The sequence below is a fragment of the Scyliorhinus canicula genome, chromosome 3 (genome assembly GCF_902713615.1).
Source record: "Scyliorhinus canicula chromosome 3, sScyCan1.1, whole genome shotgun sequence".
Lineage (NCBI taxonomy): Eukaryota > Metazoa > Chordata > Chondrichthyes > Carcharhiniformes > Scyliorhinidae > Scyliorhinus > Scyliorhinus canicula.
The window spans coordinates 42,411,917-42,427,680 of record NC_052148.1 but is presented as its reverse complement, the minus strand read 5'-3'; the positions used below and the strand labels follow the sequence as shown (position 1 = coordinate 42,427,680).

The following is a 15,764-nucleotide window of genomic DNA, read 5'->3' as shown; positions in this document are numbered from 1 at the left end:
TTTGGCCTTCTTTACCGCATGCTGCACCTGCATACTTACCTTCAGCAACTGGTGCACAAGTACATCCAGGTCCCGCTGCACACTCCCCTCTCTCAATTTACAACCATTCAGGTAGTAATCTGCCTTCCTGTTTTTGCTTCCAAAGTGAATAACCTCACACTTATCCAAATTATACTGCATCTGCCATTGATTTGCCCACTCGCCCAACCTGTCCAGATCTTTCTGTAGGATCCCTGCATCCTCGTCACAATTCACCCTCCTACCTAACTTGGTATCATCTGCAAACTTTGAGATGTTACATTTAAATCATTAATATATATTGTGAATAGCTGGGGTCCCAGCAGCGATCTCTATGGTACCCCACTGGTTACTACCTGCCAATTTGAAAAAGACCAATTAATTCCTACTCTTTGTTTCCGCTCTGACAACCAGTTTTCTATCCACCTCAATACATTTCCCCCAATCCCATGCGCTTTAATCTTGCGCAATATTCTCTGATACGGGACTTTGTCAAACACCTTCTGAAAGTCCAAACAACATTGACTGGTTCCCCTTTGTCAACTGTACTGGTTACGTCTTCAAAGAATTCCAACAGATTTGTCAAGCATAATTTCCCCTTCGTTAATCCATGCTGACTCTGACTGATCCTGCCACTGCTTTCCAAATGTTCCGCTATAAAGTCCTTGATAATGGATTCAAGCATTTTCCCCACTACCAATGTTAGGCTTGATATTCCTTGTTTCTTGTGCTGGTTATTACTATTTGGGGCCAAACAATTATTTTTATTTGATCCATTGAGGTTTATCTTTGCTCTGGTGATGTGTAGCCCTGGGTACTTGGGCGGCACGTCAGCACAACGGTTAGCGCTGTTGCTTCACAGAGCCAGGGACCCGGGTTCGATTCCTGGCTTGGGTCACTGTCTGTGCGGAATCTGCATGTTTGCCCCGTGTCTGCGTGGATTTCCTCCGGGTGCTCCGGTTTCCTCCCTCAAGTCCCGAAAGATGTGCTTATTAGGTGAATTGGACATTCTGAATTCTCCCTCTGTGTACCAGAACAGGCGCCGGAGTGTGGTGACTAGGGGATTTTCACAGTGACTTCATTGTAGTATTAATGTAAGCCTACTTATGATACTAATAAAGATTATTATTATAAGCTACGTTAATCACAATGATCTCATATATTTAAGATCTGCATTAAACTTACCCCCATCTCCCCTTCCTTGATTCAGGCACAGTAAGGTCCCCTGTCTCAGATGATGTGGCCAGGAAGTGCTGTCATTTTAACTGTGCACCAACCAACTCAGTCCCATACAGCCTTGAAGCTGCTGGTGAAGGCTACCAGCAAGACACTGGAGGCCTGGGTACATTCATTTAGTTTACTATTTGTAAATTCATCATGGGCCAGGGAGAGCTGCAGAAATGCCTTTTGTGGGACCAAATATGCTTGGGCCTTCCACCCCTCTCTCAGTTACTTTGTCAGATGCCATGTCCGCCACTCCTGAATCTGTCCCCTCCGGTTGAATTTTGACTCCTGCTTACTGGTGCTGATATCATTCCCATTGGCTTTAGGTGAGCGTTGGCATTCTGACATGAAAACCAGCCCCGGGAGTTCAAATGTCCTGAACCTCAGTGAGTCCTCCATTTGAGGTGTTCTCACACCATGGTGAGTACCCATCTGTCTGCTTCAGCCTTGAAAAGGATTTAGTTTGATTGAATTATTAAATCAAGAAGGTTCGCTTTGACAAAGAGTCATCGGACTCGAAACGTTAGCTCTTTTCTCTTCCTACAGATGCTGCCAGACCTGCTGAGATTTTCCAGCATTTTCTCTTTCGTTTCAGATTCCAGCATCCGCAGTAATTTGCTTTTATCCAGTAAATCCTTGAAAAGACTGAATAAAGAAATGCCAAGGTCCCATATTGACCCTCTTCCTCTTTACCTTCCCCTGTAATTTCCCCTCTCCTCAGGAACACTCCCCCGCCACTCCCTTGATTTTAGGGTGGCCCCTTTCCTGGCTATGGTTCTATGTGTGTTGCTAATCTCCAGCATCTTAATCAAGTACCATTCATAACTCCGGCCGTGATTGTCGGTAGTCTCTAGGACCTTAGGGAGTGTGTTACAGTTGAGCCAGACGATGCCCTTGTCCAATGCATCCACATGCACTTTCTGTCAGATATTGATCCAGAGTTTCCTCCCCATAACCCTGGGGTGTCAAAACAGCAAACTTAAACTGTAGCCGAGTCAGTTCAAGATAGAAATCAAACCTTCTTGGTGTTTATGGCTCAGCTCTACATTTAAACTTCTTCACCCACCTCTCCATGGAATGTTGGCTCCCCTAAGTTCTGACATTTACAAAACAATGTTGCGGAATTTGATAAGGGTGCCTTACGTTTGAATACGTTTGCAGGGCCGTTGGTTCTTTCTACAATTTCCCTATATTGGGAATGAATATTAAGATATATTCAGCTGGTGTACCCCAGTAAATATATTCTACTGCTCATCTTCGATTTACTGCCCTACCTTGTTCCAGTAAGCATCCCCAACTTTGAATATCCACCTACTCCAGGGGTATTCAGTAATTAGGAAGGACAGACAAAATGAAAAGACGGGGCTGCATTATTGGCGAAAGAGGAAATTGATACAATAGTGAGGAAGGATATTAGTTCCGACGATGTGGAATCTGCTACCAAATGTTAGTGGGGTTGTATATAGACCCTCAACCGGCAGTGGTGATGTCGAGAATAGTTCAAATAGGATATTAGTGACATATGCGATAGAGGAACATCTGTAGTTATAGGTGACTTTAATCTGCACATATATTGGGAAACCAAATTCGTAACAATACCATAGAGGAGGAATTCCTGAAGTGTATATGGGATGGTTTCTGAGTCAATACATTGAAGAACCAACTGGAGAACAGGCCATCCTAGACTTGATATTGTGCAATAAGAACGGCGATGAGGGGCCGTAATATGACAGAATTTTTCATCAAGATGGAGAGTGATTCTGAGACTAGGATCCTAATTCTAAATAAAGAAAACTACAATGCAATGAGGCGTGAGTTGTCTATGATTGATTGAGGGATGACAGTGGATAGGCAATGGCAAACATTCAAAGAATGTATGGGTGAACTGCAATGGTTGTTCATTCCTGTCTGGCACAAAAAGAAAGGTGGCTAAACAGTGGCTTAAAAGGGAAATTAGAGATAATATTAGAAACATACATAGAAAATAGAAGGAGAAAGCCATTCGGACCTTCGAGCCTTCTCCACCATTCATTATGATCATGGCTGATCATCAAATTCAATTAGATCCAAGGAAGAAGCATACAAATTGACCAGAAAAAAATGTAGGCCTGAGATCAGTTTAGAATTCAGCAAAGGAGGACAAAGAAATTTATTAAGATGGGAAAAATAATAGTCCTCAACACTGGGGCCCCGCAAGGATGTGTACTCAGTCCTCTACTGTACTCCCTATACACACGCGACTGTGTGGATTTAACTCCAACTCAATCTATAAGTTTGCGGATGATACGACTGTGCTGGGTCGTATGTCAAACAATGACAAATCTGACTACAGAAGGGAGATAGATCACTTGGTTGCACGGTGTACGAAAAACAACCTCTCTCCAAATGTCGGAAAGACCAAGGAACGAATCCCTTCGACTTCAGGAAGCGTAGGACGACCCCCCCCCCCCCCCCCCCCCCCCTCCCCAACACACACACAAACCACAAACTCCTCCATCTATGGCTCCGAAGTAGAGATGGTCGATAGGTTTAAGTTCCTGGGGGTCACCATCACCAACAGTCTGTCCTGGTCCACTCCGTTGATGCAACAGTCAAGAAAGCCCAACAACATCTCTACTTTCTATGGAAGCTAAAGAAATACGGCATGTCTACATCAACTCTCTCAAACCTCTGCAGATGTTCGATAGAGAGCATCATATCCAGCTGCATCACAGCTTGGTACGGCAACTGCTCAGTCCAAGATCGCAAGAAACTGCAGAGTGTGGTGAACTCAGCCCAATGCATCACACAAGCTTGCCACCCCCACATTGATTCTGTATACACCTCCCACTGCCTCAGGAAGGCGGACAGCATTGTCAGAGACCCCTCGCACACAGGCTTTGCCTTCTTCCAGAAGCTTCCATCAGCAGAAGATACAGAAGTCTGAAGACCCGTACTCCAGACATAGAAGCAGCTTGTTCTCCACAGCTACTAGACTCCTCAGCGACTCCCCCTGTTCCCTGTAAGAACATTATTCACAACGCCCTATGCTGCTCTTGCTCATGTATTTACTTTGTTTGGCCCCTTGTTCCGTACTGTAACCAATCACTGTTTGTCGATGTAACCATTTGTCAAAGTACTCTGTTGATTATTCTTTTTTTGTCTACTATGTACATACTGTGTGTGTTCCCATGGCCGCAGAAAAATACTTTTCACTGTACTTCGGTACATGTGACAGGAAATCAAATCAAATAAGAATTGACTGTAAACGCTTCTATAGATACGTGAAGAGAAAAAGATTGATAAAGACAAAATGTAGGTCTCTTATAGTCAGGAACAGGGGAATTTATAATGGGGAACCAAGAAATAACTGACCAACTAAATACATACTTTGGTTCAGGCTTTACAAAAGAGGGCACAAATAACCAACCAGAAATGTTGGAGAACACAGGGTTTAGTGAGAGAGGGGAGCTGAAGGAAATTGATTGGGTTGAAGGACGATAAATCCCCAGGGCCTGATAATCTACATCCCAGGGTACTTCAGTAAGTGGCCCTAGAAATAGTGGATGCATTGGTGGTCATGTTGCAAGATTCTATAAACTCTGGAACACTTCCTACAGGTGCGGGGAGCTATTTAAAAAAGGAGGTAGAGAGAAAGCAACAAATTATCGACCAGTCAGCCTAATGTTGGTTGAGGGGAAAATTCTAGAGTACATTATAAAAGATTGAACAACAGGGGCAGCACGGTGGTGCAGTGGGTTAGCCCTGCAGCCTTATGGCGCCAAGTTCCCAGGTTCGATCCCGGTCAGTTTGGATTTTGCACATTCTCCCAGTGTTTGCGTGGGTTTCGCCCTCCACAACCCAAAGATGTGCAGAGTAGGTGGATTGACCACACTAAATTGCCCCTTAATTGGAAAAAATGAATTGGATACTCTAAATTTATATTTAAAAAAAGATTGAACAGCAGAGCACTAGAAAGACAGTGGCAGGATCAGACAGAGTCCGCATGGATTTATGAAGCAGAAATTGCTTGACAAATCTACAAATCTTCGAGAATGTAACTAGTAGAGTTGATGGGGAGCCAGTGGATGTAGTTGATTTGGACTTTCAGATGGCTTTTAACAAAGTCCCACATAAGACATGTAAAATTAAAGCGCATGGGATTGGGGACGGTGATTTGAGATGGATAGAAAACTGGTTGGCAGACCTGAAATAAAGAGTAGGAATAAATGTGTCTTTTTCCAAATGGCAGGTAGGCAGTGACTAGTGGGGTACCGCAGTGCTAGGATCCCAGATATTCACAATATATATCAATGATATAGATGAGGGAAGAAAATGTAATATCTCAAAATTTGCAGATAACACATGGCTGGGTGCGGGGGATGCAGAGATGCTTCAGTGTGATTTGGACAAGTCGAGTGAGTGGGCAAATGCATGGAATGTGGATAAATGCGAGGTTATCCACTTTGGTAGCAGAAAGGAAGATAGATTATTACCTGATTGAGAGGGGAAGTGCAACAGTCGCTGAAAGTAAGTATGCAGATGCAGCAGGCAGTAAAGAAGGCAAATGTTGCCCTTCAAACCGAGAGGATTCCAGTACAGGAGAATGGATGTCTTGCTGCAACTTTACAGGGCCTTGGTGAGAGCACACCTGGAATATAGTGTAGTTTTGGTCTCCTTAACAGAGGAAGAATGTTCTTGCTATAGAAGGAGTGCAGCGAAGGTTTACCAGACTGATTCTGGGGATGGTGGGACCGATGTATGAGAAGAGAATGAAATGAGTTGGTTAGGATTATATTTGCTGGAGTTTAGAAGAATACCTCTAATACCAGTACATCTTTCCTCACATTGGAGTGCTCCTGCCTTACCACTACCTCTCGCCTCTCATACTGGATTACTCCTGGTTTCTTCTACTTAAGAACACAAACCAGAATAGTAAAGAGATGGTGGAATTGGAATTAACACAACATTATCCTCTCCTTTCCAATATCTAACAATCTTGAATTGCTATTTCACAAAACAATGTCCTGCACCTTGAATAACAGGAAATGGCTCCCGGTGTTTAAGGCAGCTGGTACCACCCACATTGTGATATGGCAGATGGAGATCTAGCAGTAAGTGCATGTGTTCACTCTTCCAAAACGGTACACAGTATCCCTATGGCTTGGCTGGCCGATAATGAATGGTTAAAAGCAACAAAATAAAAATTACAGGTGCTGTATATCTGACAGGTAACAGAAAATTCTGGAAACCCTCAGCAGGTCGGCCAGCCTCTGTCGATGTCTACATTTCTGGGCCTCATAGAAGACCAAAATGTTCACTTGTGTTGTTTTTCCTCACACAGATACTGCCTGACCTGCAGAATTCCAGCATGTAGTGCCTTTGTTACATGAGGAGTGGCCAAGGCCTGCTACTGCTCACAGAACTGATTCAACATCTTTGCATTTAAAAAAAATCTCTTGGAAGTGTTATTTCTTGCGAGGCTACAGTCCAAGTGCTCGATTGTGGATTTAGAATGGATAGCTCTTTTGCGATCGGCACAGACATGGTGGGCTGAATGGCCTGCTTCTTTCTGTACTGTAGATATTCTGTATTCCTATGCCATTTCTACCACTGCTGGTAAAGGAAAATGGTGGGGGGTAAAAGTATTCACCTTTTGAGAAGCGAGGTACTCCATGCCACGTGCAACCTGGTAGGCACAAGACACAAGGTCCTTGAAAGTTAACTGCTCGTCTGGCACCTTGCATGTGTCAAAGGAATAATCCATTCCAGGAGGCCGCCGTGCTTTTAGGTATTCCCGCAAGTTGCCTTTTGATGCATATTCAACAATGACGTAGAGTGGACCTGAATGGGAATGAAATGCCGCTTTATTATGTTGCAGACATATCACAGGACAACAAAAGGATGAGCTGAATGAGTGCCAAAACCCATCAGTCATAGAGGTACGAGTGTAGCTTTAATTGTGCCTCTTTGTTCAGGATTACAGGCTGAACAACAAGACAGCAAGTTTTTTTTAATTCGTTCATGGGCATTGCAGGCTGGGCCAGCATTTGTTGCCCATCCCTAATTGCCCTCGAGTCAACCACATTGCTGAGGATCTGGAGTCACCAGGTCACCACAGGCCAGACTAGGTAACAACGACAGATTTCCTTTCCTAAAGGATGGTAGTGAACCAGATGGGGTTTTTACAACGATTGACAATGGTTTCATCATTAGGCTCTTAATTCCAGATTTTTATTGAATTCAAATTTCACCATCTGCAGTGGTGGATTTGAACCTGGGACCCCAGAGCATTACTCTGGATCTCTGGTTTACTAATCCAGTCACAATACCACTACACCACCAGCTCCCCATAACAATCCACCCATTTTGTGGTGGACTAGTAATCATGCTCTGGGGACCCGGATTCGAATCCCGTTATGGCAATGGTGAAATTTGAATTCAATAAAAATATGGAATGAAAAATCTAAAAGGTGACCATGAACCTATTGTCTATTTGTCGTAAAAACCCATCTGGTTCACTAAAGTCCTTCGGGGAAGGAAATCTGTCATCCATACCTGGTCTGGCCTACGTGTGATTTCAGATCCACAGCCATGTGGTAGACTCTTCAATGCTCTTAGGGATGGGCAATAAATGCTGGCCCGGCCAGCGACGCCCACCTCCCATGAACAATTTGTTATAAAAATCGCGCCAGTTTGTACAATCTACAGTAGAAATAGCTGAATTCAAGATGTGAGGAAAGTAACTTCAAAGTCTCAGCCCTCCACCCTACCTGGCGTCCATGCACTTTGTCACTCACCACAAACACTGTTAGCACTCACCATCCTGTGTGCAGGCTCCGAGCAAATTAATAATATTTTTATGTTTTCCAATCATCTTCATCATTTCCATTTCTGACACAAGATCAGACAGGTCTTTGTCAGTGGCATCGTCTGTAAGGACAGAGAGCATAAACTGCAACTACTTAAAAGCACCAAGATGGCAAAACACATAGAAGAACATCACAGGTCCAGCCTCACTGCTCGTTGCAGTATAGGGAGGCAGTGGCGTAGTGGTATTGTCACTGGACAAGTAAACAAGAGCCTCAGAGTAATGCTCTGGGGGCCCCAGTTTCAAATCCCGCCACTACAGATGGTGAAATTTGATTTGAATTAAAAGTATAATGATCCTATCTGGTTCACTAATGTTCCTTAGGGAAGAAAATCTGCCGTCCTTATCTGGTCTGGCCTACATGTGATTCCAGACCCATAGCAATGTGGTTGACCCTCAACTGTCCTTCAAGGGCAATTAGGAATGGGCAATAAATGCTGGCATAGCCTGCAACTCCCACATGCCATGAACGAATGCTTTCAGGCTGGATATATGCAGCAGCTGCAAGGAATATTGCACCATGTGCCTCAACTTATAATTTCTGGCCATACGTTTCTGAATCATTTAGATCTGCAACATGTGATAACTTGCGAGAGACGATGGGCATAGCCTGTTCTATGAATCTAGACAATGGTCTTCCCAAAGGGTGGCATAGTGGCGCTGAGGACACGGGTACGACTCCGGCCCACTGTCTGTGTTGCAGATCCTCCCCGTGTCTGCATGGGTTTCACCCTCACAACCCAAAGATCATAGAATTTACAGTGCAGAAGGAGGCCATTCGGCCCATCGAGTCTGCACCAGCTCCTGGAAAGAGCACCCTACCCAGGGTTAACACCTCCACCCTATCCCCATAACCCAGTAACCCCACCCAACACTAAGGGCAATTTTGGACACTAAGGGCAATTTATCATGTCCAATCCACCTAACTTGCACATCTTTGGACTGTGGGAGGAAACCGGAGCACCCGGAGGAAACACACGCACATGCGGGGAGGATGTGCAGACTCCGCACAGACAGTGACCCAAGCCGGAATCGAACCTGGGACCCTGGAGCTGTGAAGCGATTGTGCTATCCACAATGCTACCGTGCAGGGTGGGTGGATTGGCCACACTAAATTGCCCATTAATTGGATAAAAAATAATTGTGTATTCTAAATTTATAAAACAAAAATTGAAAATGGTCTTCCCAATCCATATCAGTGTAACATAATGACACGGGTGAAGCGGGTACCAGCCTGCCTGTTCTTACCTTTCAGCATCTTAACAGCGACAGTGATGGGTTTGTTGGGCTTGTCTTTCTCGATCCCAATAGCCTCTGCCATGACAACTTGTCCGAAACATCCCTCACCAAGTGGTTTGCCCAGAGTCAGTCTAGGCGACAGAAAAGATAAGGATAAACGGTGGAAAGAAAGCGACTGTGAAGAATGCCATCAAGCTAGCCATTGTATAGTAGTACAGTCGGCAAGTAAAATTTACCTTGGCCGTTGAAACTCCCACTTAGGATCAGCCGGGAGTTCCAACTCGGAGACATTAGCCAACATTGGCGAATCGCTGGAGGAGAGGCGGGCAATTCTCACAAGTGGCGTGTTGGAGTTCATGGAGGAGTTTGACTCCAAGGACACCTGCTTGAGTGAAAAATAATTCAAATATGTTACCAACCCCCACAAATTAATGGCAAATCTAAACTTAAACAGGAGGAGGGAAGTGAGGTCAGACAAGTAACTAAAAAACAAATTTAGGGATATTATACCAACCAAAGCCATGTTCAATTGTTTATATTATTACTTGGCATTCTTCCAATACTGGATTCCATTCGGGAATGGAGACTAGTAAATATGTCAAGCAAGTTTTGTTTATTCTGTTGCGCAGAATGAAGTCCTGGTTCTCTTACAGGTTGAGCTAGGAGCTTGTGTCTCAGTCTGCTCCACAGATATTAGAAATACATCAACAGATATTAGAAATACATATTTCATCGGTCAGCAAAACCTTAAGAGCAAGAGTTCTAACATACGAATTAGGAGCAAGAGTAGGCGACTTGGTCCCTCGAGCCTGCTCCACCATTCAATGAGATCATAGCTGATGCGAATGCAACTTCAACCCCATTTTCTTGCCTACCATCGAAAACCTTTCACCAATTGTTAATCAAGAAACTATGTAGCTCAGCCTTAAAAATATTCCAAGACTCTGCTTCCACAGCCTTTTGAGAGAGTCCCAGAGACTCTCAGCCCTCTGAGAGAAGGTCAGCACCTAATGATAGAGAAAATCATCCAACCAAAACTATCACCCGCATAGACACCTCTTCATCAACTGTTTTTCCACTCCCTCAGACCAGGGCTGAACAACTGCTCACTGGGAGAATCCCACAGGCTTTATTCACCTCGGAAATGATATCATCCACGAGGTAGCAGATGACATCCTGCAGGCTATTGGACTGTGTGAACGTGACACCCAGACCCGATCCAGTTTTCACTGCGGGCTGGATTTTCAATGACATGGATAATTTCTCAGTCCTGACTTGGAATGCTATTTTGACATGCAAAGACCCTAACTGGGCCAGAGGTGAGTTTGGTGCCCAATTATGTCGTTGGCTGCTGCCTGGAGGCAAGAATCGACTCTATGACGCAATGCTCAAAAGCAGACAGAAGCCATGATTGGGTCTGTCACTGCTTTGCAGATTGCCAGAGGCAGGAGGCCAACACACACACGGTGCAGACAAGTGTCCAAACACTCACTGATCCAGTACTTAGTCAGCTCTGCTCAAGCAATAGCAACTTTGGCTCTCCCATAATGGCTCTGCACAGTGCTCCTGACAGTTTTGCACTAACATGTCGCAGACCTTTTGTTCTTCCTCTCCGCATCTTTGAAAATTTCCTTCTGTCATAGAACCATAAAATCCCGACAGTGCAAGAGGTCATTTGGTCCATCAAGTCTTCGGTGACTCTCTCAAAGAGCAGCTCAGGCCCAATCCCCTGCCCTATCACTGTAACACCCCACCTAACCTTCACATCTTGGGACACTAAGGGCAATTTTAGCATAACCAATCCACCTAACCACTCCAATCCATTAACAAGCTCTTCAATGAGTTTAGTGGCCAGTTAATTAGAGATGATCAGGTTGCTGGTCCCATCTCTTTCAAAATTGCAGTGTGTTTCCAAGGAGCCAGAAGAAGGACATACAATCCAGGAACATTATTTTCAAATTGCGCCCACAACCGCCCTGGAGGCATCCCATCCGTGTGGTGCTGGGACGGGGGTATAGTAAAATGACAGACATGAATTTTCCTTGATCCAATTGAAACGTAATCAAGGTTAGAAGTGAAACATTTTTTGGAGGGAGCAAGAGTTATGCAAAAAATCAAGAAAACAAAAATTGTATTAAGAAAAGCTGGTTCATAAAAGCTCTAAACTCTTGTATCTACTTTCTGTTACCTGTCTTTTCAGCGGGAACTTGGAAAGTTTCTGTACTGGTGGTGGGTTGAGGGTTTTCTTTGAGGATGTTCTCATTCTGCACATGATTACTATAATAACAGTCAGTATGATAAGGACACAACCCGTCACATAGATGAGGATGTCAGCATAGACCGAGCCAGAATCATCCTCCTTCACCAAGTCTTCTGCTGCAGGGAAAATATTGTGAGAAACAAGTTAAAATACAGGGCATTGCGACTTGTGTGTGCCAACAGATAATGCTCGGTCAGAAATAGAAGAGTTCAATTTATTTTTTGTGATTTGTTTCTTTAAACACACAACGTATTCCGACAATAACTATTCAAAAGTACAATGCCTTTGTAGTCACTTAGCCAAAGCAATAGACACAAATGGATTCAAGGAATTAAAATCCTGTTCCACAAATCTAGGATTTTTATCCTTCTTTCCAATTAGCTCTCCTCCCAGTATTCTTGCTTTTCCATCAATATCTTGCTGGGACACAGCCTCACAGTGTTGGTCATCATCTAGTCCCTCATCCAGTGGATATTATTTGTGTATTACCAGTGTACATTAACTGTGGTGGATTTCATTCAACATTCACCCACTCTGGTACAATGATCAGGCCTGGGAACCCTGGACTCTTCCTTTAATTAAAATGCCGACAGTAGGTTCAGCCATACCACTATCATGGTAGATGTCAGCTAATTCAGCATCTAATGGGAAAGTAAAACTGGTATATGTGGCTCAGAGCCAGCTGCACAGCAGACACGATTTGCTGGCGTAAAGAAACAAATCAGATTTTCACTAAGCACAAGGAGTTTGCACTCTCATCAGAACTGGATGGTCCCCAGATCAGATATTCTGCTGCTGAGCTGGGAAGTCACAGGATGTCACAATTGGGAATGCCTTTGGGTCAGGGAAGAAAAATCTGCCAAGGACCCAAACTTGCTACAGGTTGCTGTTAATGCAATGCAGAACTTCTGCTGGAAGCATGTTACTGTGATGTTGGATATGGATAGGATCAGGCTCAGTTGCTGCTTTAGCGAAGTACTGGAGCGGTCATGAGCACAGCCTGTGGAAATGTACATCAACAGTGAATGAAATGAGAGGCGCCGCTGTGGTTAGCACTGCTGCCTCACAGCGCCGAGGACCCGGGTTCGATCCCAGCCCCGGGTCACTGTCCATGTGGCGTTTGCATATTCTCCCCGTGGTCTGCGTGGGTCTCAACCCCACAACCCAAAGGTGTCCAGGGTAGGTGGGTTGGCTGCATTAAATTGCCCCTCAATTGGAATTTAAAAAAAAAGAATGAAAGGCTTCAGGAGAGGAGGGAGAGAAGTGATGAGGAAAGAAAGGCAGTGGCGGAGGGGGGGGGGGGGGGGGGGGGGGGGGGAATCAGATTGAGATGTACAAAATTATGAGGGGGCTCAGATAGGGCTGCACAGTGGTTAGCACTGCCACCTCACAGAGCCAGGGACCCAGGTTCGATTCTAGCCTTCGGTGTCTGTGTGGAGTTTGCATGCTCTTCCTGTGCCTGCGTGGGTTTCCTCCAGGTGCTCCGGCTTCCTTCCAGTCCAAAGTCGTGCAGGTTAGGTGGACTGGCCATGATCAATGAGCAAGGTTATGGGGATAGGGAGGAGTGTGCCTAGGTAGGGTGCTCTATCGGAGGGTCGGTGCAGACTCAATGGGTTGAATGGCCTCCTTCTGCACTGTAGGGATTCTATGGACTCAATGACAGATAGGAAACAAAATGGACAAACCATTAAAACACTAATATGTTTAACTGAATGGAACCTATCTGTTAATAATGTGACAAGACTTAAATTAGAACAGCAAAATGTTAGCGGTAAAAATAGTACCCGGGATAAATAAACGATATGTGAAAAGTTCTCCCTTTAATTTTGAACATTTGTGATACTTTGTGACACCTCCAAGTGACCCCAGAGGCTGAAAGAATGGGCTGAGTATGGAATCGGAATGTTCGAGTGGTAAAGAGTCGCACCATCTCCTGGTGAAACTGAGCACAGCACATGTGAAATTCAGCCACCTGAAGCACATGTCCAAATACCAATTAGTTTAACAACCAAATGTATTGCATAATACATATTAAGATATATAACAGATTATTCCATCTATGTTAATATTATTGATTATAATTTTTTTAAATCAGAAAGCTTCTTATCTGAAGAATACGCTGTTCTTCACATAAAATGTGTACCCAGGTTTAGGCCAGGGGCCTGGCACCGTGTCTGAAGGATCAGCACCACCATTGCCTGCACTCTTGGTGACGGTTCTCAGATATGCCAAAAACAGTACCGTGAGGGACTTGGGAGCATTTTCAAATTAAAATCCCATTAGAAATGTTCAAACGGGGTCGGCACAGTGGCGCAGTGGTTAGCTCTGCTGCCTACGGTGCTGAGGACACAGGTTCCAATCCTGGCCTCGGGTTACTGTGTGGAGTTTGCACATTCTCCCCGTGTCTGTGTGGGTTTCACCCCCATAACCCAAAGATGTGCAGGGTAGGTGAATTGGACATGCTAAATTGTCCCTCAATTGGCAAAAAAACATAATTGGGTACTCTAAATTTATAAACAAAAGAAATGTTCAAATAGGCTACAGCAATGTTTGTTTATTTATGATCAAATATTTATGCTGGGCTGAGTGCAGGCGAGCCTGTAGGCTCTTGCTATTCATCTCATTTCAGTGAACTGTGAAAGGTTTTCACAAATATTCAGATAAAAGGTCACATTTATTGTGGGACCTCCATTTTCCATCCTCCTATTCAACTGTTTCCAGATTATTTAAACAGAGTGTGAGGGAAAGGGCAGAAAACTATAGACTGGTCAGTCTGACTTCAGCGGAGGGCACATTATTGGAAACTTCTGAGAAACAGGATAAACTGTCACTTGGATAGAAATGGATTGATCAGGGATAGTCAGCATGGGTTTGAGGGGAAGATTATGTCTCACTAACTTAATTTAATTTTTTTTTTTAGGAGATAACAAAGAGGATTGATATGGGGACATTGTCCACATGGATTTCAGTAAGGCATTTGATAAAGGCCCACTTGGTAGACTGGTCAGATAAGTGAGATCTCATGGGAGATAGGGGAAGGAGCCAGGTTGGATCTAAACCTGTTCAGTGACAGGAAACAAAGAGTAACAGTCGATGGATGTTTTATCGAATGGAAAACAGTTTCCAGTGGTGTTCCGCAGGGGTCAGTGGTGGGCACTTGCTGTGTATTGCATATATTAATGTTTAAGACTTAAATGTGGGTGGCATGATTGGGGCAAAATTGGCCGTGTAGTGATATGAACAGGCTAGCTGTCAACTCCATAATGATATCAATGGTTTGGTTGAGAGGGCAGTGAAATGGTGAATGGAATTCAATCTGGAAAATTGAGACATTGCATTTGGGGCGGGAAAACAAAGCAAGGGAATATTCAATAAACAGGAGATATTGAGAGGGATTGAGAAAGTGAGAGATATTTGAGCGCATGGCCATGTCCGTGAGGGAGGCAGGACAGGTGGACAAGAAAGCACATGGAATGCTTTCCTTTACTGGGCAAGGTATTGAATACACAAGCAGGGATATAATGATGGAACTGTATAAAATGCTGGTTAGGCCATACCTGCAATTTTCTGGACAGTTGTGGTCACATTACGGGAAGGACATAATTGTTCCGGAGAGAGTGCAGAGGAGATTTACAAGAATGTTGCCGGGGTATGAAAATTGCAGCTGTGAGAAGAGATTGGATAGACTAAGGTTGTTTTCCTTAGAACAGAGGAGGCTAAGGGCTGACCTAATTGAGGTGTATAAAATTATGAGGGGCCTGGACAGGAAAAACGTGTTCCCCCAAGCTGAGGGGTTAATTACCAGTGGCCACAGATTTCAGGATATTGGTGGGTGGATTAACAGGATCCTGAGGAAAAGCTTTTTCATCCAGAGGGTGGTGGGTGTCGAGAATTCACTGCCAAAGTTGATGGTTGAGGCAGTAACGCAACGCATTTAAATCTGCATCTGAAGTTCTGCAACCTGCAAGGCTATTGTCCAGGTGCTGGAAAATGGGACTAAACTGAGCGGCTAATATCTTTTTCTCTTTCTTGGCTGGTGCAGACATGTGCTGAATTACCTCTTTCTGTGCCGTAACCTTTCTATAGTTTTATTATCCACTTGAAACAACAAAACAAAAGCTTTGTGCGAAACATCAGCTGACTGCCCAGCTACTTTCGCTATAGTATATCCAT

The 15,764-nt window shown here is 44.2% G+C and overlaps 1 protein-coding gene across 6 annotated transcripts in view; it reads right to left on the bottom strand.

The window, feature by feature from the left end:
- The window catches only part of LOC119963931 (fibroblast growth factor receptor 3-like), a 254,152-nt gene that overhangs the window by 14,983 nt on the left and 223,405 nt on the right, over nt 1-15,764 (bottom strand). For 3 of the 6 annotated variants that reach the window (XM_038793355.1, XM_038793354.1, XM_038793359.1), the window contains exons 14-18: nt 11,520-11,707; nt 9,568-9,716; nt 9,341-9,462; nt 8,044-8,154; nt 6,875-7,065 (exon numbers count right to left, since the gene is read on the bottom strand). In XM_038793355.1, coding sequence (XP_038649283.1) covers nt 6,875-7,065; nt 8,044-8,154; nt 9,341-9,462; nt 9,568-9,716; nt 11,520-11,707 — 761 coding nt within the window. The remainder of the gene's footprint in view (nt 1-6,874; nt 7,066-8,043; nt 8,155-9,340; nt 9,463-9,567; nt 9,717-11,519; nt 11,708-15,764) is intronic. The other 3 variants (XM_038793357.1, XM_038793360.1, XM_038793358.1) reach the window with 2 other exon arrangements.